Source organism: Stegostoma tigrinum, chromosome 24 (genome assembly GCF_030684315.1).
Source record: "Stegostoma tigrinum isolate sSteTig4 chromosome 24, sSteTig4.hap1, whole genome shotgun sequence".
NCBI lineage: Eukaryota > Metazoa > Chordata > Chondrichthyes > Orectolobiformes > Stegostomatidae > Stegostoma > Stegostoma tigrinum.
Genome location: NC_081377.1, coordinates 23,567,463 through 23,591,662, shown reverse-complemented (window position 1 = coordinate 23,591,662; position 24,200 = coordinate 23,567,463). Strand labels below are relative to the sequence as shown.

Genomic DNA, 24,200 nt, shown 5'->3' with positions numbered 1-24,200 from the left:
CCATTTAGTAAGACAAGCAAACAAACTGTGTCCCCATAGCTCTCCTTTATTAAATGTTGTCAGTCAGACTGATCACCTGCTCAGTCCTTCATTTCAGCTTGCCATTTCATTTTGGCACTCATTTCACCGAAGTAAGAGCTTTCATTTTTTTTAGAACAGAGAGCAAATAACAAGATAATTATAGAAGGCTGACCAATAGAGAAAACGTGTGACCCAATGTCTTGTCTACTGAATTAATATTGGAAGATTAACCCTAGTTCTCCACAGTTGCTGTGAATTCTATTGAATCTAATGAATTACTTTTTCTCTGTAGGTCTCTACAGCAAATGTTCACTGCCGTTTGTTATTAAAAACAAAAGGAATGTGAAAATTCAAATTAAACTTTCAATGTATTTGTCTACTTTGGTTCTGCTGAAACAATATAACAACTCCCATCGCTGAAAAAAGTGCTAACAGTTTAAGAATTGACCATATCAAAAGTGGTGCAAGTCTGTTGTAGTGACCTTAGAATGTGTCAATGCTCTACAGCCAATTACTATTTTCTGTTTTGTAGGCAAGCATGGCAACCGGTCAGTACAGCAAGCTCCTATGAACAGCAATGAAATCAGGAACCAGTTAATCTGGTTATACTGTGTAGCATATCAACCAGTCTGTAGGCTTGAAGATGAATGGCTAGGTGCTAACTGCTAGAGTACACATAACCAAGTTTTAAAACTTGGCTAACTTTCATATAAAATGGAATCATGGCAAAAGCAAAGCAGAATATTCTGAAGAAAGTACCAATTTCAATGTGCATGCTATCCAGCAATGCAGCAACTACATTAATATTTAAGTACTCTGTCAGAATCACTTGGAAATGCACATGAGGAGGCACACAATTGGCAGCATTCCTTAATATGGAAATAACATGCCGCCTTGTGATAACGGCTTTTTGAGGACAATTTATTTTTTCAAAATGCAATGTATGTGGGATTTCAATATCATTCTTCTTGCCACTCAGTACAACTTAAAGAGAAAATCCCCATGGAGATAAACATTTCAATATCACACATCTCCTCATAGCATGGCTTTACTTTTAAGGAGAAAAGAAAAATATGAAATGAGAGAAGGCCGTGTACTCCATTAAGCATGCTGCTTCCACAGGCCAAGTACAATAGATCCTGTCAAAGTTGACAAATTGGAGATCTGACTCTTTGAGATTATAAAAAACACATTATGTCTGTTTTTCACAATGGAAATTGGTAGCTTGCCAGCATTTTAGCACTAAAACAGCTTCTGCAATTACATTTCAGGAGAAATAGTCTACTGTCTTTGTTCCTCCTGTACTGAAGGTCACAAATGCATATCACTGATTAATCTGTACATGTTTTCTAGGCAATCACCCATCAGAATAAATAACTTGATTGAGTCTTCAGATTGTATTCAAGTTGACTGAACTATTAAGTATTATTTGGAAGTGTGCCTTAATAAGTCTTTAGATTTCTCAGCATCCTAAGGAACAATCAGCCTAGCAGATTGACCACACTATTATCTGTAAAAATCTGAGTGAATTCCTGTGTTTTAAAATTATGAATAATAATAACTGCAATATTATTTTTGTGTTGCTCTTGGAACAATGGGGAGGAGAGAAATACAACTGGGGTTTGAGACCTTTCTGATATGTCCTCCTCATACAGTCATGCAGATTAAAAGACTAATAAACGACTCCATGAAGCTCTTACCTGCAAAAAGCCTTGCATCACAAAAATTTAGTTCAAAAGTTTCTGAAGAGAATTATTATGCTAGAATTGTTGTAATGTGTTGATGAGAAATCTACTGCACATTTTCAGCTGCCTGGTCTAAAGCTAAAGTGATTGTTTTCATTATGAATTATTTGATTTAGTTTTTACCGGTTTGAGAGAGGTTAAGAAACAAAGCTTTCAGGCCAATCATTGACAATCCTTTTGAGCCATTTCAGATGATCATCATTTGATGGGATCTTGCTGAATCTGCTGTGGTCAGCTGTGACAAAAACGTACAAAATTGATGTGGAGAACATGTTCCAGTTCAGTTTCAGTAAAGTGCACATGTAGGTCTAAAGGGATATCTTTGTTCTTATTGGGGTTTGAAAGTCAGCTGAGAGAATCCGAGTTGGTCATTTTGGAATCTGGTTTGCACTGTACTTCTAAATTGCTCCCTTGGAATTTCACAAGCATAAGCACTTGAGAGGTTTTTGATAGATCATTTTTAACGATGCACAGGGAAATGCTTGTGGAATAGGTATGAATAAAACCATTTTGTCCTGAAAATGAGAGCAAGAGTTCCTCCTCATCTCAGTCCTAAATGATTTGCCTTTAATTCTGAGAACTGTATTCCCTGGTTCTAAATCCCAAAACCAGTGGAAACATCCTTTCTGCACCTAATGTGTGTGTTAACATGCCTTAAAGCACAACACAAAACAAGCAATGTTCCCAAGTATTCTATTCTCAAATCTCCATGGCGTATGATCCTTGAAAAGGAATAATATACTCCATTTTCCCCAGCAGAACTAGAGCAATTTTATCCCTGGAGTGTTTAACTATTATTTATATCTCTTCTTCTATTCTTCAATATTGTTCCCAAGTCGATGTTTCTTTAATCAATGCAGCATCAACTGATTTGACTGGGAGCCTGTTCTGCATATCCACTAATTTGTAGGAAGGAAAGTTCTTTAATCACTTTGTCTTTCCTCCACAGCGCTGGAACAACTAGGAAACTGACTACACAAGTAAAGTTGTCTAACACATGCATGAGTGAGCTGTTGATCTGCAGCTGGCCTCATTTGAAAGCATCAAAAAATGATGAAGTGCTTCTAGCCAAGCTGCTAAACTGGGCTTAGTTGGACTGCATGCAGTGAGCAATGGCAGCTTCGAGAGTCAACAGCTCCAAGTGAGTCAGGGCATCTCCTGAAGCCAAAGTGAATGCAGGCTTTTTTGTTCTGCAGGAAAATCTCTTTTTAATGATCCAGATTTTACATTGTTTTCCACCTTGCTTCTGACCAATGCCCACAGATGCCTCAGACTGCTTCTCAAAGAGATGGAACACTGACAGATTTCAGGAATCTCCTTCTACCTCTGCTAGTCAAACTATCCACCATTTATGCCTCTGAGGAATAGGTATGGCGTCCCTGACTAGCTACAGATTTCACTGAGGGCCATGATCACAAAGAGATGCTTGGTTCTTATTGCTTCTCAGGAGCTTAATGGAACTAATAACGTTCTGTGCTTCATGCCAGTCTGATCTTTCACAGCATGATGTTCATCATCATAGAAACCCTGACAGTGTGTAAACAGGCCCTTTAGCCCAATAAGTCCATACTGACCCGCACAGCATCCCACCCAGACTCATCCCCTTATAACCCACCATCCCTGAACACTACAGGCAATTTAGTATGGCCACTCCAGCTAATCTATATATCTTTGGACTGTGGGAGGAAACCGGAGCACACAGAGGAAAGCCATGCGTACATAGGGAGAACGTGCAGACTCCACAGAGACAGTCGCCCAAGGGTGGAATGGAACCCAGTCCCTGGTGCCGTGAGGCAGTAGTGTTAATCATGCTCCAGCGATAGTGTTATTAGGGAGCTGGCTTGAGGCTTGGCATATGCAGCTGCCCTGACAGACCACAGTGCAATGCAATTGCAACTGGATTGAAGTTTCATGCCCATTTTCATCTATGCCACTGCCAGCTTCCTTTTCTTGAATAGACTGTTGCTATGGTGCATCAGCAAGAAAAGCAGGAGGTACCTAATGCAGAGCAAGGAACACTCTCTTTGGGTTTAAAAGGAGCAGAGGTAGGAATGCAGGATTAATGTATGCCTCCAGCTTTCCGGAAATCCATAGACTGTGTAGATTACCATACCCTGAGGGCTTTAAAAGTGATGCCTCTCCATTGGCTGCAATAGTATGTCAAATTTTACTGCAAGAAAACACTGAATGTACATATAGTCAAATTGATGCAGGAGGGAGGTGAAGTAAGAGGTATGACGATATCAGCCTGTACTAAGGAAAGGTTAAGGTTGTATATATATATATATGCAATTACTGGGATGGGTGTTTCGTAACCAGGGTGCTAGATGCTGTATTGAAGCTACCCACCTCAACCCCGCTTCGTCAGAGCTTACTATGAAGATTACATTAAGCAAATATTATTTTAGGAGCGTGAAGAAGTCTTGATGTTCCGGGTTTGCAAAGGAGAAACCAAAGATTTGTGAAGTGTGTTAATTTCCCTGTCTGTTGAGAAACCAGAATTTTTTTATACGCTGTTCTACTGTCAATGGGGGCAGTAACAATCACTGGAGGAGAGTAACAATCACCGGGGGAGAGTAACAATCACTGGGGGAGAGTAACAATCACCGGGGGAGAGTAACAATCACTGTCAATGCTATCTCCTTCCAGATGTTGCACAATATTTCAGATGGACAGAGATAATAAAATGTGAGGCTGGATGAACACAGCAGGCCAAGCAGCATCTCAGGAGCACAAAAGCTGACGTTTCGGGCCTAGACCCTTCATCAGAGAGGGGGATGGGGGGAGGGAACTGGAATAAATAGGGAGAGAGGGGGAAGCGGACCGAAGATAAAGAGTAAAGAAGATAGGTGGAGAGAATATAGGTGGGGAGGGAGGGAGGGGATAGGTCAGTCCAGGGAAGACGGACAGGTCAAGGAGGTGGGATGAGGTTAGTAGGTAGCTGGGGGTGCGGCTTGGGGTGGGAGGAAGGGATGGGTGAGAGGAAGAACCGGTTAGGGAGGCAGAGACAGGTTGGACTGGTTTTGGGATGCAGTGGGTGGGGGGGAAGAGCTGGGCTGGTTGTGTGGTGCAGTGGGGGGAGGGGATGAACTGGGCTGGTTTAGGGATGCAGTGGGGGAAGGGGAGCTGGACATGCTGGATGTGAAAGGCCTTGGAGCCAGCAGCAAACATACAACAATTCCTGCATTGCGGAGAGTAGTGCAAAATTGAGATGACAACACAGGAAAGCACGTGAGGGTGGAGCCCATGGCTTTCAGTCAGTTGATTGGAAGTACTTGACAATGAAGGCTGCCACTGCCAGGCTGTTGGTCATCCAGTTTATAGCTAAGGATGAGGCTTAGAAGGGGTGGATGCTGGGAAGTTGTTTCCATTAAGCGGGGAGATTAGGACCCCTGGGCACAGCCTTAAAATTAGAGGGGATAAATTTAAAACTGAAGTGAGGCGATATTTCTTCAGCCAGAGAGTGGTGGGCTTGTCGAATTCATTGCCACGGAGTGCAGTGGAGGCCGGGACGTTGGATGCCTTCAAGGCAAAGATCAACAAATTCTTGATCCAACAAGGAATCAAGGGCTACGGGGAGAGTGCAGGGAAGTGGATTTGAAATGCCCATCAGCCATGATTTAAATGGCAGAGTGGACTTGATGGGCTGAATGGCCTTGCTTCCACTCCTATGTCTTATGGTCTTGTGAGGAGGCCCCAGCAAGCAGGAAGACTGTGTAGCAGCCTCTACACGGTCAGGGTTTTGAGGGAAAATCAGCAAAGCTGGAAAAGTGATGGAAGGCATCTGGCTCTGTGATGAAGTAAGTTAGGGCCCATAAGAAACCTTGGAAGCCATGGATAGTTCAGTGAATCTGAAAGCTGGACTAAAGGAAGCCCCTAAACATTATTTCAATGGTGCAGCTAAGAACGACTGGAGCTTGGAGAAACCCAAGGCAGAACCTGCTCAGTGAAGCCAGCTGCCTGTAAAAAAAGTTACAACTCTGCTCATAGGTATGTGCTAGAGTCTAACCTCAGGAATCCACTGGACTGCAGTCTCAGGGCAGGAGATACTAAATGGATATTTCGCAGCAGTTTTTACTGTGGAGCAAAAAATGGAGGCTAAAGAACTCAGGGAAATAAGTATTGATGTTTTGAAAACAGTACACATTACAGAATAGGAAGTGTAAGAGGTCTTAGCAAAAAATAAAGATAAATCTCTGGTCAAGTGTATCCCAGAATGTGGTGGGAAGTTAGGGAGGAAATTGTAGGGCCCCTAGCTGAAATATTCATATCATCTGTAACCACAGGCAAGGGGCCAGAGGATTGAAGCATGGCTAATGTTGTGCTTTTATTTAGGAAAGGCTGTTAAGGAGAAGCCTGGAAGCTATAGACCTGTGAGCCTGGCATCGGTGGTGGATAAGTCATTGGAAGTGATTCTGAAAGATAGGATTTACATGTATTTGAAGAGGCTGGGAATGATTAAGGTTAGTCATCATGGTTTTGTGCAAGGGAAATCATGTCTCACTAACTTGACTGTTTTTTTTGTGGAATTAACCAAAAAGATTGATGCAGGCCAGAGTGGTAGATATTGTTTACCTGAACTTTACTGAGCTTTCGATAAAGATGCTCATGGTAGGCTAATTAGTGACGTTAGGTCACAAGGGACTCAGGCTGAACCTGCTAACTGGATATAACATTGGCTTGACGGTAGGATGCAGAGTGTGATGGTGGAGAGTTATTTTTCAGACTGGTGGCCTGTGTCCTACAAGGATCAGTTTTGGGTCTACCTCTGTTTGTCATTTATATAAATGATTTAGATGAGAATATAGCAGGCATGGTCAGTAAGTTTGCAGATGACACTTAAATTGGTGGTATAGTGGGCAGTGAAGAAGGTTATCTAAAATTACAAAGAGATATTCATTGATTGGGTCAATGGACTGATGAGAGGCAGATAGAGTTTAATTTGGATAAATGAGGTATATTGTGTGCTTTACCAAAATGCAAGAGCAGAACTTATACAATTAATGGTAGGGCTCTGGGCAGTGCTGTAGAACAGGAAGACCTGGCGGTTCAGGTATATAATGCTTTGAAATTTGCATCATAGGTAGACATGGTGGTTCGGAAGGCATTTGGCATATTTGCCTTCATTGCTCAGACCCATTGGGTGTAGGAGTTGGGATGTCATATTGAGGTTGTACAGGATATTAGTGAGGCCTTTTCTGGAGTACTGTGTGCAGTTCTGGTTGCCCTGTTACAGGAAAGATACTTTAAAAGTGGAGATGATTCAGAAAAGATTTACCAGGATGTTGTCGGAAAGAGAGAGTTTGAGCAATAGAAGTAGGCTGCTAGACTGGGATTTTTCACTAGGGCATAGGAGGTTGAGGGGTGACTTTAAATAAGTTTGCAAAATCATGGCGTGTATAGATGAAATGAATAGCAGAGGTCTTTTCTCTATGGTGGGGAAATTGAAAACAAGGGAGCAATTTTTTAAGTTAAGTGGAAAAAGATTTAAAAAGGACATGGAGAGGCATTTTTTTTTACAAAGAGAATGGTTAGTGTTTGGAATGAACTTTCAGAGGAAGTGGTGATGCAGGTATAGTTACAATGTTTAAAAGACATTTGGATAAGTATATGAATAGGAAAGGTTTGGAGGGATATGGGCCAAATGCAGGCAGAGGAGATTAGTTTAGGAATAGGTTGGCGTGGACGAGTTAGACTGAAGAGTGGTTTCCATGATATATAACTCTATGATTCTACAAGAATACAAAATGTGTTTTGGACAGTTCATGATGAAATTATTTTATAATGAAATCCAAAGTTTGGTTCTTGAAAGGGAAAAAAAAGCGGAATCCCTAGTGTAAAGTTTTAAGAGTTTCTCTGAATTGCTGAGAAATCCCCAGAATCATTGTTGACCGCATCTGTTATGTGGAGACGGAAAGGACTGCAGATGCTAGAAGCTAGAGTCAAAAAATGTGGAGATGGAAAAGAATAGCAGGTCAGACAGCATCCAGAGCAGGACAGTCAACGTTTCAGATCAGAACTCTTCTTCAGTCCTGATCCGAAAGTCCTGAAGAAGGGTTCCAGCCGAAAATACTGACTTACTGGCTCCTCGGATGCTGTCGGACCTTCATTTTTTGAAATCTGCTATTTGATTGTGCTCAACAGCCCACCGAGCTGTGTGCCTGTTAACTCCTGCACTCTAAAGGATCAGCATTCACATAAGGCCAATAGATTGTAGATGCTTTACTTTTCAAACTTTGTGTTGTAAAGTTGATTTAGTTTTATTCAAAGTTCTGTGGCTTTCTTTCCTTACTAAGTTGCTAGGAGCTCATACTGCTTTAAATAAACAGAATGTTACTAGACCCTAACTGGAATTGAAACATAACGTCATGGTTTTATCTGGGATGGGAATTGTTCTTTTGTACAAGTGTAATAGAAACCGTGAGAACACAAAGTTATGAGAGAATGGCGAAGCATAAGAGGCACTGTTACTCTCTTGCTTGTTTCACTCCCGTTCAGCCAGTAAAGATCACAGGCTGAACTGCCCCTTTGAAGCATACACCAGCTTACCCAGATAGTTCATACCAGACGGACAAAAATGGGAACTAATGGAAACCCAAAAGTCACACAACACCAGATTATAGTCCAACAGGTTTATTTGGAATCACAAGTTTTTGGAGCACCGCTCCTTCATCAGGTGATATCCACTTCATCATGCGACTTCTGACTTTGTCTATCCCATTGCAACATGGGCAGCCCCATATAATGGAAATCCAAATTAGGACACACAGGCAACACTCATGTCATCATCTTAGAAGACAATGTTAGATCCTACAGAACATTATTTAAAATGCTTAAAATAAATGAACAAATCAAGGCTGCTCCTGACCAATGGCTGCATATATAAAATTGAAAGTTTTCTACTGATAAGAGATCCATGACGAATATTTCATGAAGACATCATGGTAAGGGATCTTTAGGAGGCACTAAATAATACTCTTAACCATATAATCCTTCTGCATTATTCAGCTCCTCTTAATGATTATTCAACTGTGTTTCTACATCACAGCAGGAAAAAAAGCTTCAATATTTTACATTTTCCCATTGAATAGATTAAACTGTACTTCGGGGAACTAAAACTTGTATTGTAGCATAATTAATTTCCAAACTTGACAGTGGTGTGAAAAAGCAAGGGAAAGAAACAATATTTTAGGGCTATTGTGTCACAGTGACACAGTAACAGGAGAGAAAGAAAAATTACTTATGGATTGAATTATAATAACTAACAGTTAATTCATTAAAATTCATTTACTAGAAAACACACTGCAAATACCAAAAATGAAATTTGTCCTAAGCAAGCAAGTAATTTAGACATCTGCAAATATGAGGTGCTCATAGGTGATGCAGACTTGAATGGGTAGGGTCAACCATTCACCATCTGATCCAGCCATACAGAACTCCACTGAGGGTCACTTCTCAGGATTATCAAGGAACTTAAAGATAACACCAGCTTTATGCCTCACTTAATTAGTCCTGATAACCTCTCTCCCCTGACTACTCCACCTACATCTTCAGGAAAATGTGAAAGGAGCTCACAATCTCCCTCCTGGTCTACCAGGACAAACATCTAAGACCTCAGCTCACTCAACTGTTAGCTTCCTTCCTATTTTCCTTTTTACAATTTTTGAGTTTTCCTTGCAGTTGAGGAACACACCCTAGTCACTCAATCATATTCAAACTAAACTACTGACCACCCAACTTCCCTTCTAGCTCCCATGTTAGCTGATATCACTCATTCTCTCATTTTAGCCACTGTCCGCTCCTCTTTCAACTCTGCTGTCATCACTATGCCCCTTAAAAATATAAAAGGCAACCCTTGGCCCGCAGTTTGCAAGGACAATCTCTAAACTATCTCTCCTCTTCAAAGTTCCTGAATGTGTACCATCTCCCAAATCTGTTCCTAACTTTTCCCAAAACATTATATTTGAATCAAATTTCCACCTTTGTCAGCAGTGGCTCTCAAAGTCACCAGTGACATCCCATGTAACTGTGACAGAAGTGAACCTTCCCTTGTCTCCCTCTCAACCTTTCTGCAGTCTCTGACACAGCTAAATACATCACCATCCTCCAACTCTTTGGCTCAAACTCTTCCATTTTTTTAATACTTGATTATTTCAATGAACATCTCGCTGTTGTTGTGCACAATCCCACATCCCTGTAAACTGAAGGTTATTCAAAGCTTTTTTCTGAAGAAGGGTCTCGGCCTGAAACGTCGCTCTCCTGCTCCTATGGTGCTGCTTGGCCTGCTGTGTTCATCCAGCTCTACACCTTGTTATTCAAAGCTTACCCGTTTGTGTCGCAATGCACACCAAGAGCTTTTCTGCACAACCTGCTTGCGAGCCTACACTAGCCCCTACCTTAGCAATGCCTCAGTTTAAAAATGTATATTTTCAATTCCCTCCATGGCCAGATCCCTCATGCTTGCATTTGCCTCAAGAGCACAGCCATTTTAGATATTTGCACTCCTCTAATTTGAGGTTTGAGTATCCCCACTACTTCTGGCTTCAGTTGCTTAGTTACAAACTTTGAAATACCTTCCCTATACCTTTTTGCCACATTCTTCTCATTTAAGATGCTTTTTAAAGCCAACTGCTTTAACTGCCTTTTCTGAAGAAGGGTCTAGGCCCAAAACATCAGCCTTCCTGCTCCTCTGAAGCTTCTTGGTCTGCTGTGTTCATCCAGCTCTACACCTTGTTATCTCTGCTTTAACTCAATGTTTGGTTTACTGCCCTGATATCTCCACATACAGTTTGGTGTCACAGTCTGCTTCATATTGCTCCTGTGAAGTTCTTTGGGATGTTTCCCTACATTGAAAGTGCCATAAAAATTCAAAGTTTGTTGTTAAATCTATAAACACACAATTCATGCAGTAAAGTTCGCTTGCACAGGTATTCAATAGCTGATATCTGGTCAGTCACATAACATCCGTCAATTCGAAATGCTAAGTATATCTATTGTGTGACACAATAATCAGAGCTGCTTCAATCTTTTGAAGTACCCTTCACTTGCAGCAACAGATTTTTAAGTAATTGGTCTGTCAGAATACATTATCAACCGATGCCATACAGCAACCTAGTGGCAATTAAGCAACTGAAAACTAATCTAATCTACTGTCCCAAATCCAGAAATCTCATTCCAAGGCTTAATGTTCATGCTAATGCTGTGAAAGTGCTCCTTCCCAGTGCCGGGGACCTGGGTTTGATTCCAGTCTCAGGTGACTGTGCATGTGGATTTTGCACATTCTCCCTGTGCCTAAGTGGGTTTCCTCCAGGTGCTCGGATTTCCTCCCACAGTCCAAAGATGTGTAGGGTATTTGGATTGGCCATGCTAATTTGCCCATAGGGATGTGCAGGCTAGGTAGATTAGCCACGGGAAATGCAGGATTGTAGGGTAATGAGGTAGGTCAGGAAAAGGACATTCTTAGGAGTGTCAGTGTTGATTCAGTGGGCCCAATGGCCTGGTCCCAACACTAGGGAAATAATATGATTCAAAGTGAGATTAAATGAATTGTTGGTTAGCAGCTATTTTAGTATAGGTGTATTTTAATCTACCTGTTCGGAAACCTGTCTTCCATGGAAGGTGGGACTTGAACCCAGGCCCTTTGGCTAAGAAGCAAGGACACGACAATTATGTGACAAAACCATTACAGTCGTACCAAGTAATTGTTAGTGCTCGATGTTGACATTGGCTGACAAACGTAAACTGGCATCCTTTGCATTGATATGGACATAATCAACTCATGTTTTAGAAATAATTTTGTATCAGATATTTTGTCACACACAACTATATTAACAAAATATCCAAGGGGCATACTCAGTTCACTGAGTGCATCATGACTCATTTGACAAGGTAATTAAAAGAATAAAAACTGAACCCTGTGAGACTATAAAGTCTGTAATCTACACTGGATGAGAGAGTAGCGTTAGAATATTGCTAACCACAAAACAGCTGTCAATTTAAATATAGACATGTAACAAATTTCCACATTTGTACAAACTCAACCTTACAAACTCAAACAACAGTCATGGACAAGAATCATAGAATCCATACAACGTGGAAACTGGCCCTTCGGCCCAACAAGTCCATAGCGACCCTCAGAACATCCCACCCAGACCCATCTCCCTATAACTTACCTTTTCTACATATTCCTGAACACTACGGGCAATTTAGCACGGCCAAGCCACTTAACCTGGACACCTTGGATTGTGGGAGGAAACCAGAGAACCCGAAGGAAACTCACACAGACACGGGGAGAATGTGCAAACTCCACACAGACAGTCGCCCAAGGGTGGAATTGAACCCAGGTCCCTGGCACTGAGCGGCAGCAGTGCTGACCACTTAGCCTCAGTGTCCAATTAGTGAGAAGATCAAAAGTTCAGTGTCCTCGTTCATTAAAGAATTATGGAAAATTGGAACAAACCTTGGACAGGAGACTTATGCTGAATAATACCTGAAGATTAAAAGGGAAAATCCGAAGAGAACAAAGACCCAATTTTCCAGTTGATAATCAGTAAAGTCATTAAAGTGCATGCATACCTGAATTTATCTCTACATAATTGGATAACTAGGGATCTTACCTGCACAATTTCTAGCATTTCATCTCGACTGATGTACCCATTTCCATCCAGGTCATACATGCTGAACGCCCACTTCAACTTTTGCTCCAGCTTGCCACGGGATGTGACACTTAGCGCAATAATAAATTCTCGAAAATCAATTGTTCCATCAGCATTGGTGTCAAAAGTGCGGAATACATGCTCCGCAAATTTGGAGGCATCGCCATAAGGGAAGAAATTTGCATATATTTTCTTAAATTCATCAACAGTCAGATTGCCACTTGGACAATCTTTCAGGAAGCCTTTGTACCATTCCTGGAGCTCATGGTCGGTGAATTCTGTGTTTTCGCGAAGATCCTGAAGGACTTCAGGGCGCAGTTTACTATTCTGCTTACCCATTCTAGCTCAGTTGATCACACCTAGATAGAAAGGGGAAAAGGGAAGAGATTTAGTCAACTCAATGCTACAGAGGAGCATTGGTCTGCAGCTTTTAAGTGGACATTTCCATTCTAGCACTGATAGATGAGCTGCTACTTATTCAGACAGCATTTGAGCTGGAATTGCCCATCTGAATCAGTAATACAGTGAAATCCACAATCAAATAGTTTAAATACCCAACCTAATGTAAAAAGCATGGAACCAAAGCAGCTGGAGTCTTGTTGTAGCTACAAGCATCATTTGGGATGTTTTGGCTTAGTTTTGCCCCATGTAGTAAACATGCAAAAGAATATTTTAAATTGCTCTTCCAGAGGCTGTTCTTCAACCATCCAAACGAAAGCACTGTAGTTAGGGTCCAAAATGTTCCGTCAAAGTATTAGTCAGGTCTAACGACGATTACTCTTACTTCTGCACCAATGGCACAGTAATGTCAGGTAAGAGGTAGTTACAAAGTTAATTATGGATATAACTTCACAAAAATGTCTCCTCACTGCATGGCTCATTTTTGACATGCTTTCAACAGCATTAAATTGATATGTACATAGTGAATGCAATACAGAAAATACAAGATATGTAATTTAAAATCAATCATATTTTGGATGAGGTGAAGTAATAATTAATGCCACTCGGACTGTGGCAGTCAAAATCAACTATTACAAGTCTCATTCCTTCAGAAATTAATTGTTGTTGGAGAGTGCAATTGTCATATTTTAAATTCCTACACTCAATAACTCTTTTGTCATTTATCACCATTTTTAACAAACAGATTTTCATCCCTGAACCCCAGATTCATTTTCTCTCCCTGTCTCTGATTTGACTTGTAATTGTCAATTAGAGCCAGTGAACTCATTCTTGGCTATTCATTCCTCAGTCCTTCGAGCCAATTGCTGAGTGAAGGAGATACACATGGCATTCTAATGACAATCACTCAGATCCCAAATGCTCGAACTCCCTCAATGTAATGCCCTCAGTCTTGAGTTTCAACAATGCTGACAGGCAAATCTAAACGGCAGGTTCTGTTTAATGGCTTGCAACAACAAACGATGGCCCATTATCAAGATACCTGTCTCCAAACATAACCATCCATACAACTCTCATGTTCAGCATTGGGCCAGGAGATCAGAGACAGAATGGACCTCAGGAACTTTGCTGTCAGCACTTCATTTTCCATAAGTAATGTTATTCTTGAAAGAGAGAAAAAAAATCTACTAAAAAAAAACTAGTATCAGAGATAATGGGAACTGCAGATGCTGGAGAATTCCAAGATAATAAAATGTGAGGTTGGATGAACACAGCAGGCCAAGCAGCATCTCAGGAGCACAAAAGCTGACGTTTCGGGCCTAGACCCTTCATCAGAGAGGGGGGTGGGGAGAGGGAACTGGAATAAATAGGGAGAGAGGAGGAGGCGGACCGAAGATGGAGAGTAAAGAAGATAGGTGGAGAGAGTGTAGGTGGGGAGGTAGGGAGGGGATAGGTCAATCCAGGGAAGACGGACAGGTCAAGGAGGTGGGATGAGGTTAGCAGGTAGATGGGGGTGCGGCTTGGGGTGGGAGGAAGGGATGGGTGAGAGGGAGAACCGGTTAGGGAGGCAGAGACAGGTTGGACTGGTTTTGGGATGCAGTGGGTGGGGGGGGGAAGAGCTGGGCTGGTTGTATGGTGCAGTGGGGGGAGGGGACGAACTGGGCTGGTTTAAGGATGCAGTAGGGGAAGGGGAGATTTTGAAACTGGTGAAGTCCACATGGATACCATTAGGCTGCAGGGTTCCCAGGCGGAATATGAGTTGCTGTTCCTGCAACCTTCGGGTGGCATCATTGTGGCACTGCAGGAGGCCCATGATGGACATGTCATCTAAAGAATGGGAGGGGGAGTGGAAATGGTTTGCGACTGGGAGGTGCAGTTGTTTGTTGCGAACTGAGCGGAGGTGTTCTGCAAACACCGCTTGATTTCCCCAATGTAGAGGTAGCCGCACCGGGTACAGTGGATGCAGTATACCACATTGGCAGATGTGCAGGTGAACCTCTGCTTAATGTGGAATGTCATCTTGGGGCCTGGGATAGGGGTGAGGGAGGAGGTGTGGGGGCAAGTGTAGCATTTCCTGCGGTTGCAGGGGAAGGTGCCGGGTGTGGTGGGGTTGGAGGGTAGTGTGGAGCGAACAAGGGAGTCACGGAGAGAGTGGTCTCTCCGGAAAGCAGACAGGGGTGGGGATGGAAAAATGTCTTGGGTGGTGGGGTCGGATTGTAAATGGCGGAAGTGTCGGAGGATGATGCGTTGTATCCGGAGGTTGGTGGGGTGGTGTGTGAGAACGAGGGGGATCCTCTTTGGGCGGTTGTGGCAGGGTCGGGGTGTGAGGGATGTGTCGTGGGAAATACGGGAGACGCGGTCAGGGGCGTTCTCGATCACTGTGCGGGGAAAGTTGCGGTCCTTGAAGAACTTGGACATCTGGGATGTGCGGGAGTGGAATGTCTTATCGTGGGAGCAGATGCGGCGGAGGCGGAGGAATTGGGAATAGGGGATGGAATTTTTGCAGGAGGGTGGGTGGGAGGAGGTGTATTCTAGGTAGCTGTGGGAGTCGGTGGGCTTGAAATGGACATCAGTTACAAGCTGGTTGCCTAAGATGGAGACTGAGAGGTCCAGGAAGGTGAGGGATGTACTGGAGATGGCCCAGGTGAACTGAAGGTTGGGGTGGAAGGTGTTGGTGAAGTAGATGAACTGTTCGAGCTCCTCTGGGGAGCAAGAGGCGGCGCCGATACAGTCATCGATGTACTTCATCTCCAACTGCCGTTGAGACATTAACCGCCTCAACCTCTCCACCCCTCTCACCCACTCCAACCTCTCCCCCACAGAACGGGCAGCCCTCCGCTCCCTCCGCTCCAACCCCAACCTCACCATCAAACCCGCAGACAAGGGTGGCGCAGTGGTAGTATGGCGCACTGACCTCTACATCGCCGAGGCCAGACGCCAACTCTCCGACACCACCTCCTACCGCCCCCTCGATCATGACCCCACACCCGAGCACCAAACCATCATCTCCAACACCATTCATGACCTGATCACCTCAGGGGACCTCCCACCCACAGCCTCCAACCTCATTGTTCCCCAACCCCGCATGGTCCGTTTCTATCTCCTTCCCAAAATCCACAAACCTGCCTGCCCTGGTCGACCCATCGTCTCAGCCTGCTCCTGCCCCACCGAACTCATCTCCACCTATCTGGACTCCATTTTCTCCCCTTTGGTCCAGGAACTCCCCAACTACGTCCGTGACACCACCCACGCCCTCCACCTCCTCCAGGACTTCCAATTCCCTGGCCCCCAACACCTCATCTTCACCATGGACGTCCAGTCCCTATACACCTGCATTCTGCATGCAGATGGCCTCAAGGCCCTCCGCTTCTTCCTGTCCCGCAGGCCCGACCAGTCCCCCTCCACCGACACCCTCATCCGCCTAGCTGAACTCGTCCTCACCCTCAACAACTTCTCTTTTGACTCCTCCCACTTCCTACAGACTAAGTGGGTGGCCATGGGCACCCGCATGGGCCCCAGCTATGCCTGCCACTTTGTAGGTTACGTGGAACAGTCCCCCTTCCGTACCTACACAGGCCCCAAACCCCACCTCTTCCTCCGGTACATCGATGACTGTATCGGCGCCGCCTCTTGCTCCCCAGAGGAGCTCGAACAGTTCATTTACTTCACCAACACCTTCCACCCCAACCTTCTGTTCACCTGGGCCATCTCCAGCACATCCCTCACCTTCCTGGACCTCTCAGTCTCCATCTCAGGCAACCAGCTTGTAACTGATGTCCATTTCAAGCCCACCGACTCCCACAGCTACCTAGAATACACCTCCTCCCACCCACCCACCTGCAAAAGTTCCATCCCCTATTCCCAATTCCTCCGCCTCCGCCGCATCTGCTCCCACGATAAGACATTCCACTCCCGCACATCCCAGATGTCCAAGTTCTTTAAGGACCGCAACTTTCCCCCCACAGTGATCGAGAACGCCCTTGACCGCGTCGCCCGTATTTCCCGCAACACATCCCTCACACCCCGCCCCCGCCACAACCGCCCTAAGAGGATCCCCCTCGTTCTCACACACCACCCTACCAACCTCCGGATACAATGCATCATCCTCCGACACTTTCGCCATTTACAATCCGACCCCACCACCCAAGACATTTTTCCATCCCCACCCCTGTCTGCTTTCCGGAGAGACCACTCTCTCCGTGACTCCCTTGTTCGCTCCACACTGCCCTCCAACCCCACCACACCCGGCACCTTCCCCTGCAACCGCAGGAAATGCTACACTTGCCCCCACATCTCCTCCCTCACCCCTATCCCAGGCCCCAAGATGACATTCCACATTAAGCAGAGGTTCACCTGCACATCTGCCAATGTGGTATACTGCATCCACTGTACCCGGTGCGGCTACCTCTACATTGGGGAAACCAAGCGGAGGCTTGGAGACCGCTTTGCAGAACACCTCCGCTCAGTTCGCAACAAACAACTGCACCTCCCAGTCGCAAACCATTTCCACTCCCCCTCCCATTCTCTAGATGACATGTCCACCATGGGCCTCCTGCAGTGCCACAATGATGCCACCCGAAGGTTGCAGGAACAGCAACTCATATTCCGCTTGGGAACCCTGCAGCCTAATGGTATCAATGTGGACTTCACCAGTTTCAAAATCTGCCCTTCCCCTACTGCATCCCTAAACCAGCCCAGTTCGTCCCCTCCCCCCACTGCACCACACAACCAGCCCAGTTCGTCCCCTCCCCCCACTGCACCACACAACCAGCCCAGCTCTTCCCCCCCACCCACTGCATCCCAAAACCAGTCCAACCTGTCTCTGCCTCCCTAACCGGTTCTTCCTCTCACCCATCCCTTCCTCCCACCCCAAGCCGCACCCCCCGCTACCTACTAACCTCATCCCACCTCCTTGACCTGTCCGTCTTCCCTGGACTGACCTATCCCCTCCCTACCTCCCCACCTATACTCTCTCCACCTATCTTCTTTTCTCTCCATCTTCGGTCCGCCTCCCCCTCTCTCCCTATTTATTCCAGTTCCCTCTCCCCATTCCCCTCTCTGATGAAGGGTCTAGGCCCGAAACGTCAGCTTTTGTGCTCCTGAGACGCTGCTTGGCCTGCTGTGTTCATCCAGCCTCACATTTTATTATCTTACTAAAAAAAAACTGATTGGTTACAACAAAGAAATCAAAAACAGTTAACCTCATCAGAGCCAAACGTTCTTTCTGTCAACAGATATGGATGAGCAAAGTGTGTCCAAAATACACTGAGCCTATTCAAACCTTATAGCTTCCAGGTTTGGTGATCAGGCCATCTGGACATTGTGTTTGCCTTTGTGTCTGGAAATGGAAAACACTTGGAACATAGCACCCACAAAGCTTTCCACTCAAAAGTATCGATATTGAAGCTGTAAAAAAAGGCTTAAATTACTTTCTTTGCCTGACCACCTGACACTCTCAAACCCAATGTTAGGTGTCCAGATTCAGTTGTTAATTTAAAATTAGGGATAAATAAAGTTTGTTAAGCAAAGGTATTCAGAGATATAGGTCAAAGTCAGTTATACAGATCAGGCATCATCTCATTATATGGTGGGCTGAATGGCCTCCTCCTGTTCCGATGTTTCTTAGACTGATCACCCATTTTGCCAGATCACAGAATGGGTGCCCCAATTTTGACAGACAGGAAACTGAATAAAGAGAGTGGAATTTCACCCTTTTGACTTATTTATAGTTGTTCTCTCCCTGTCCGTGTTCTTGGCATCAGAATCAATTGATTTTTCCCTGGAATCTCAATGCAGCATAATGGGTATGTCAGCAAGGCATAAAAGATCTCTACCTCCTCACTTTCATAATGTGTGAAGATTAAGCATTATCTCGGCCCTATCCTGAGCACTAATAAGAGTTTGATTTTGACAACAGACTGAGCACTTTCGATTACCCACCAATTTGCATTATTTGCAGGAAAAACAGTTGGCTAGTTTTCTTCATGTGATTGAAACATTCAACTGCAATGTTAAATTGCTGAAACCTTCTCTTTCATCTACTTGTTAAAACTGCAGATCCTTTGTACCTATTCCTCCAGTGGAATGAATGTCAGGGTTTAATCTGTGTTTCTGTGAGATTTGTGAATTTCTTATTATTGATTCCTTCTTCCCATATTTTAAATGTAGCTCAAAGATCAATTATCTCAACAGCATGTATACTGATCTCCCTTCATTTATTCATTCACCTAACCAGAAACATTCTGGTCCAGACAAAACCAATAGATTTGCTCTTTTTCTCTAGTAATCGATAAAGACATGGATTATCAAGTTGCCATTGGAGTGAACAGCTGGATAAATTAGTTTAGGTCCCTGTACGATGGTGATTAGAAGGCAACAGTAAACATGATTAGCTTACATGCTGTTGAACACAATGCCCTGCTCACTGCTTATTTATCTCACAATTGTGAAGGAGAATGTTCAGGGAGATCAGCCTGGGATTTATGTCTTCATACCCAAAAAGATGGAACATCTAGTTTGAAGACTCATGTTTGGCACACTAATGCAATTTAAATACTTCTTCAGTGAATAAAGATCTTGGTTACTTCCTTGCCTTGATTTCCTCACCATTCTTTGCTAGTGGCACAACAAATGCCATGTATATAATCTCGGGGCAATCTACTCAGTTTTTCTTGGAGAGTTAAAAATTTGCAAAGAATTTCGTGCATGCTTTATACTTGCTCAAAAATCTCAGTGTTACCACATATAATCCTAGATTTTAAAATTATTTGGAATAAATGCTCAATTGAGTTAGACTTTATTTACTGACATTCTAATCTCAAAATCTGACTTTGCATTAAATATGTGGAGTCCCATTACAACATTCTTGGATATGAGGTCGTAATTTTATTTTTTCAAGAACTGTCACAGTTTCTACATGCTGTTAGTGCTTAATGGCACTGTACCAATAAGTCGTTATTTTAAATGCATCAATGCAGACTGTTTAGATGTATTATTACCATACTTAATATCAGTATTTTTTCCAACAGTGAAAGAGTCATGTTTAATTTTTTTTGAACCAGTAACGCCTTTCAGAATAAGAGGCCTACTTCCTGTATGATTAACAAAGCATCCTGAAGAAGTAAGTATGTGCATTTGGGGATAGAGAAGAAATGTACACCATTTTGGTTTGTTTTATGGACAAATGGCACAAAGTTTCATACAATTACTGTCACTAGCGTATAGCAAGGCAAAGTACCTTACTTTAGACTGATAGGAATTTGCTCCATTGTATATACGGTTTAATGTTTACTTTATAGTTTTATTGAAATTAAAGTGCACAAAAAGTCATGGCAATTTCCTTTCTTATGGAATACCTTAAGCATTGGTTGAAAATCACAAGTTGAAAGACTTATGTTTGCACATCATTCACGTTCACATGACAGAGTGTTTCACAGTCTGGGAAATACTTTGGAAGTATGGTCGTTATTTTAATGTACAGCTCACAGCAGCCATTTTGTAGACAGAAAACTACAACAAACAGCAATGCTCAATGATCAGATGAGGGGAGGCAATGATCTCGTCATATTGTTGCTACACTAGTAATCCCAAGACCCAGGTAATGTTCTAAGGACAGATGTTCAAATCCCACCATGACAGATGGTAGCATTCGAATTCAATACACATCGAGATTCAGTTCAAATGACCATGAAACCATTAGTGGTTGCCATCAATATCCAACTTATTCACTAATGCCCTTTGAGGAAGGAAACTGTCCTCACTTGATCCAGCCTACATATGACTCCAGATCCACAGCAATGTGGTTGGCTCTTAACTGCCCTCTGAGCAATTAAGGTTGGGCTAAAAATGCTAGCCCAGGCACTGACACCAACATCCTATGAGTGAATAAAATAAATAACATAATATGTTTATGAAATGTGGATTGAGGGATAGTGTATATGATCGAGGGAGAGGTATATGGTTTTTCTTTGATGTAACAAGAGAGGATCTTTACATTTACATGATTCACAGCAGACAGGATCTCAGTCAATATCTCATCCAAATGATAACATTCCCTTCACTACTGCTTTAAAGTGTCAAGTTCGATTTTAGTGTTGTAGCCTTAGAGTCAGATTTGAAACCACAATCTTTGACTCTGATGATTCAAAGTTTTATGAGCGGAACCACAGCTGACACCTGATGTGCACAACTGTATCTGGGTGGAGAGTCAGTAGTGCCATCCTGTCCCTTTGATCAAATGCTTCAAATCAAGAGAGTAGTTTCTTGATTTGTTTTTAAACTAAATACTACCACACAAAATCTGACATCTTTAAACAGCACAGTTGTTAACAGCAACTCAAATAATGTTCAGTAGAAGCAAATAGCACATTATATGGTGGCATAATACAAAGGTTATTTTAAACCATAAACTAAAGGCCAGTTTAAAATATAATATAAAATTCAACAGATGTCCTGGGAAATATCTTTGTTATCCTACTATCCCAAGTCAAGCACCCAGGTATGTCTGAGTGGGCATCCTTTCAAAGGGTTAGTGCAGACTCAATGGGCTGAACAGCCTCTCCATGCACCACAGGCATTCTATGACTCCATCGGTTTTAAATTCACCAGCATCTCATGACGGTTAAAACTAGCAACACATGGCCAAACAAAACTCCAAAAAAATTTAAATGAATCTCGTGAAATTAAAATCTCTAAAGAAGTGCAGTATATTCAAGACTTAAATATACCCCCAACAGGGAATAAAAATCAGCGAAACATGCACTCCAACCTAGGAAACTAGTAAAGCCTGACCAATGATCTTAAAAATGTTGAAACTGTTCTTCATAAATGCTCGTGACATGTGAAAACCAGTAATTACAACAGAAGAGCAAAGGGAGCTAGGTTTATATTTTATATAATTTACTCATATTGAAAAAATAAATCATAACTGAATGCCTTATGACAAATCCTTTAGCACAATTGGAGTTCACAGCAAACATACATTGAAAAATGAAAATCTCTTAAAAGGAAGGAAAATGAATTTCCGAATGGCAAATAGAGAATAGCTTAATTGAAAATTTGTCATTTGAGAATTAATTTGTCTTTATATTTAAAAACTTCATCAAGCACCAGCAAATTGTCTGTGTCAGAGAATTTTTTTAATAGCAAGTGGCAGCCTTGGCTCGGCGGGACCACTGATCTGTGAGAGAAGGTTGTGTTGAAATCTTAATTTAGCACATCAAGCCTAATAGTTCAGTCCGAAGGAAACATCATCTTATTCTGGAGACATTAACTGAAGCTTACTATGCCCATCCAGTTGGACATTCATAATTCCACTGTGTTATAGTCCCAACTGATATTATCACTGGACAAGTCAAACCCTAGACAAAAATCAGGCTCGATAGATTTTTGTTTGTTCTTGTCAGATTAGGCTGTTTTTCACTGAAACTCACGCATGCAATGCTACAGATTGCATTTTAACAATAAAATAGAAATTATGCAAAGGAAATTATGATAAAAATATAAGAAACCAAAATGATTCATAAATAAGACACTTGATAGATCTTGAAACACAGTAAGATGCAATCTCATCTATTTTGCCATTATTCCTGTACAATGTTCAAACACCAGAGAGAAAACTCTTCTCTATCACATCGAGAGGGTCAATTTAATGGTTTTTTCAACTCCTTGAAAGGGCAAAACTTAAATCCTTATTTCCTAACTGTTCTGAGCTATTTTGTGTCTCTAAGAGAAACAATTTCATACATTTAACTTCAATTAGGTCTTCTCTGAACTGCCAGCAAAACGTTTTCCAAGCAATAGTGTTTTCCCTAAGCAAAAAAAATCCACCCTCTTCTAACTAAGAGCAAGCTAAACCTCTTTAATGTTTGGCCACTGTAAATAGGGCCAACTATAAGCATATTCCCATTAGCACCTCAGGGACTCTCTCTCTCTCTCTCTCTCTTCAGCTCTCATTTTGGTTTAAAGAGAACCCTGGTTGCAGAAATGCTGACAAGTTAATCTTTAAACTCCCTTATACACCGACCAAGACTTACATGCAACTAGTTCAAACTCTAAATTCTATAATAGATTATATTAATATATAAATAAATTGTCCATCTTACCTTCTTGATTATAAATAGGCCCAATATTTACCACACAATCAAAATCAACAAAATAATGTTCTATTATCTCACTGTGCCCAATGTGTTTGCTGATATTTAACAGCATGCAGACATTAAAAGTAGTTTTTTTTAAACTTATCAAATAGTTTGGGCCAGCCCAAGGTTGTAAAATAAATGCAGCATTTTTAATGAAACATTTTGTCAAATTATTCAGTCAAGGTGACCCAGAGGCCCCTCTCTCAAAAGTAAATTCAGATCAGTGTAAGGTAGGTCGGAATGACTTACTGACAGAATATTTTGTCTGAGATACAAACGATCCAGACATTCCCATAGAATATACCAGACTTGGGACAAAAGACTAACCATGGAAAACACAAGTCATTCAGCATTTAAGGAAGGCCAACATTAATATACAAAGAAGAGTATATTTAATACTCTCTCTGCAGATGCTTATTATTTCTGTTTTAGTTTTCAGTTTAATGTTGATTTTCTCATGCTGGTTACTCTTTGGCTTCATAGTTTCACACACCAGCTTTTAAAATCATGGGTCATTAATTAAACATTAACCATTGAACTGTAATGATGACCTTTTCCGAATGATAGCATCCACAGTATTCGCATCTGTTGAGATTCCAACTTTTTCAGCTTGCTGTAATTTTCCTCCCTCTGCACATGCCGCTGACATTAAACTGTCAGTTTGAAACACATGTCATTTATAAAAACAGTAAGTTCCACCTGAATTACAGCTGTATCATAATGCTTAACTCAAATCTTGGGAAGATGCCGCACGGTTGGTAAGTGCAACATCAAAACCATGTCTGAGAAAATCATGCTGGATTACTGAATACACATCCGAAAGGCTTTAGCTAGAACTCCAGATGGCTGAAATCTTACCTGACGCACGTAATGCCACAAGGAAGACATTCCCCATCAAGAATCACAACAGCAAAGCTCAAACAGTACATTTTCATCATTATTATACTGGAACATTAAGAGCGAATGAGGGAGATCCGTTTCTATTATGTGGGAATTTAATAACATTTGGGCATATTTTTCTGAAGTTGTACTACCATTTTGTTAACTCAGTTTTAATTGCAAGGGGTTAAGGAAGTTTTGGTGACTGGAATTTGCTACTGTATCTGCTTTTCTGACATAACATTAAACCTCTAGGTTTGAGTGGCACAGCTGATCTAAAACTGTGATATTCATTGAACATCTTTCAGTTTGTTGTTTATACTAAAAAGAGGGCTTTTAGTTGTTTTTTTTCCATGAAGTAA

General features: G+C 42.4%; 1 protein-coding gene across 1 annotated transcript in view; it reads right to left on the bottom strand.

Annotated features, from left to right (window-relative positions):
• Positions 1-24,200, bottom strand: part of LOC125465168 (hippocalcin-like protein 1) — a 134,363-nt gene that overhangs the window by 33,989 nt on the left and 76,174 nt on the right. The window contains exon 3 of the mRNA XM_048558379.2: positions 12,383-12,780. Within this exon, the coding sequence (XP_048414336.1) occupies positions 12,383-12,760 (378 nt within the window). The 5' untranslated portion in view covers positions 12,761-12,780. The remainder of the gene's footprint in view (positions 1-12,382; positions 12,781-24,200) is intronic.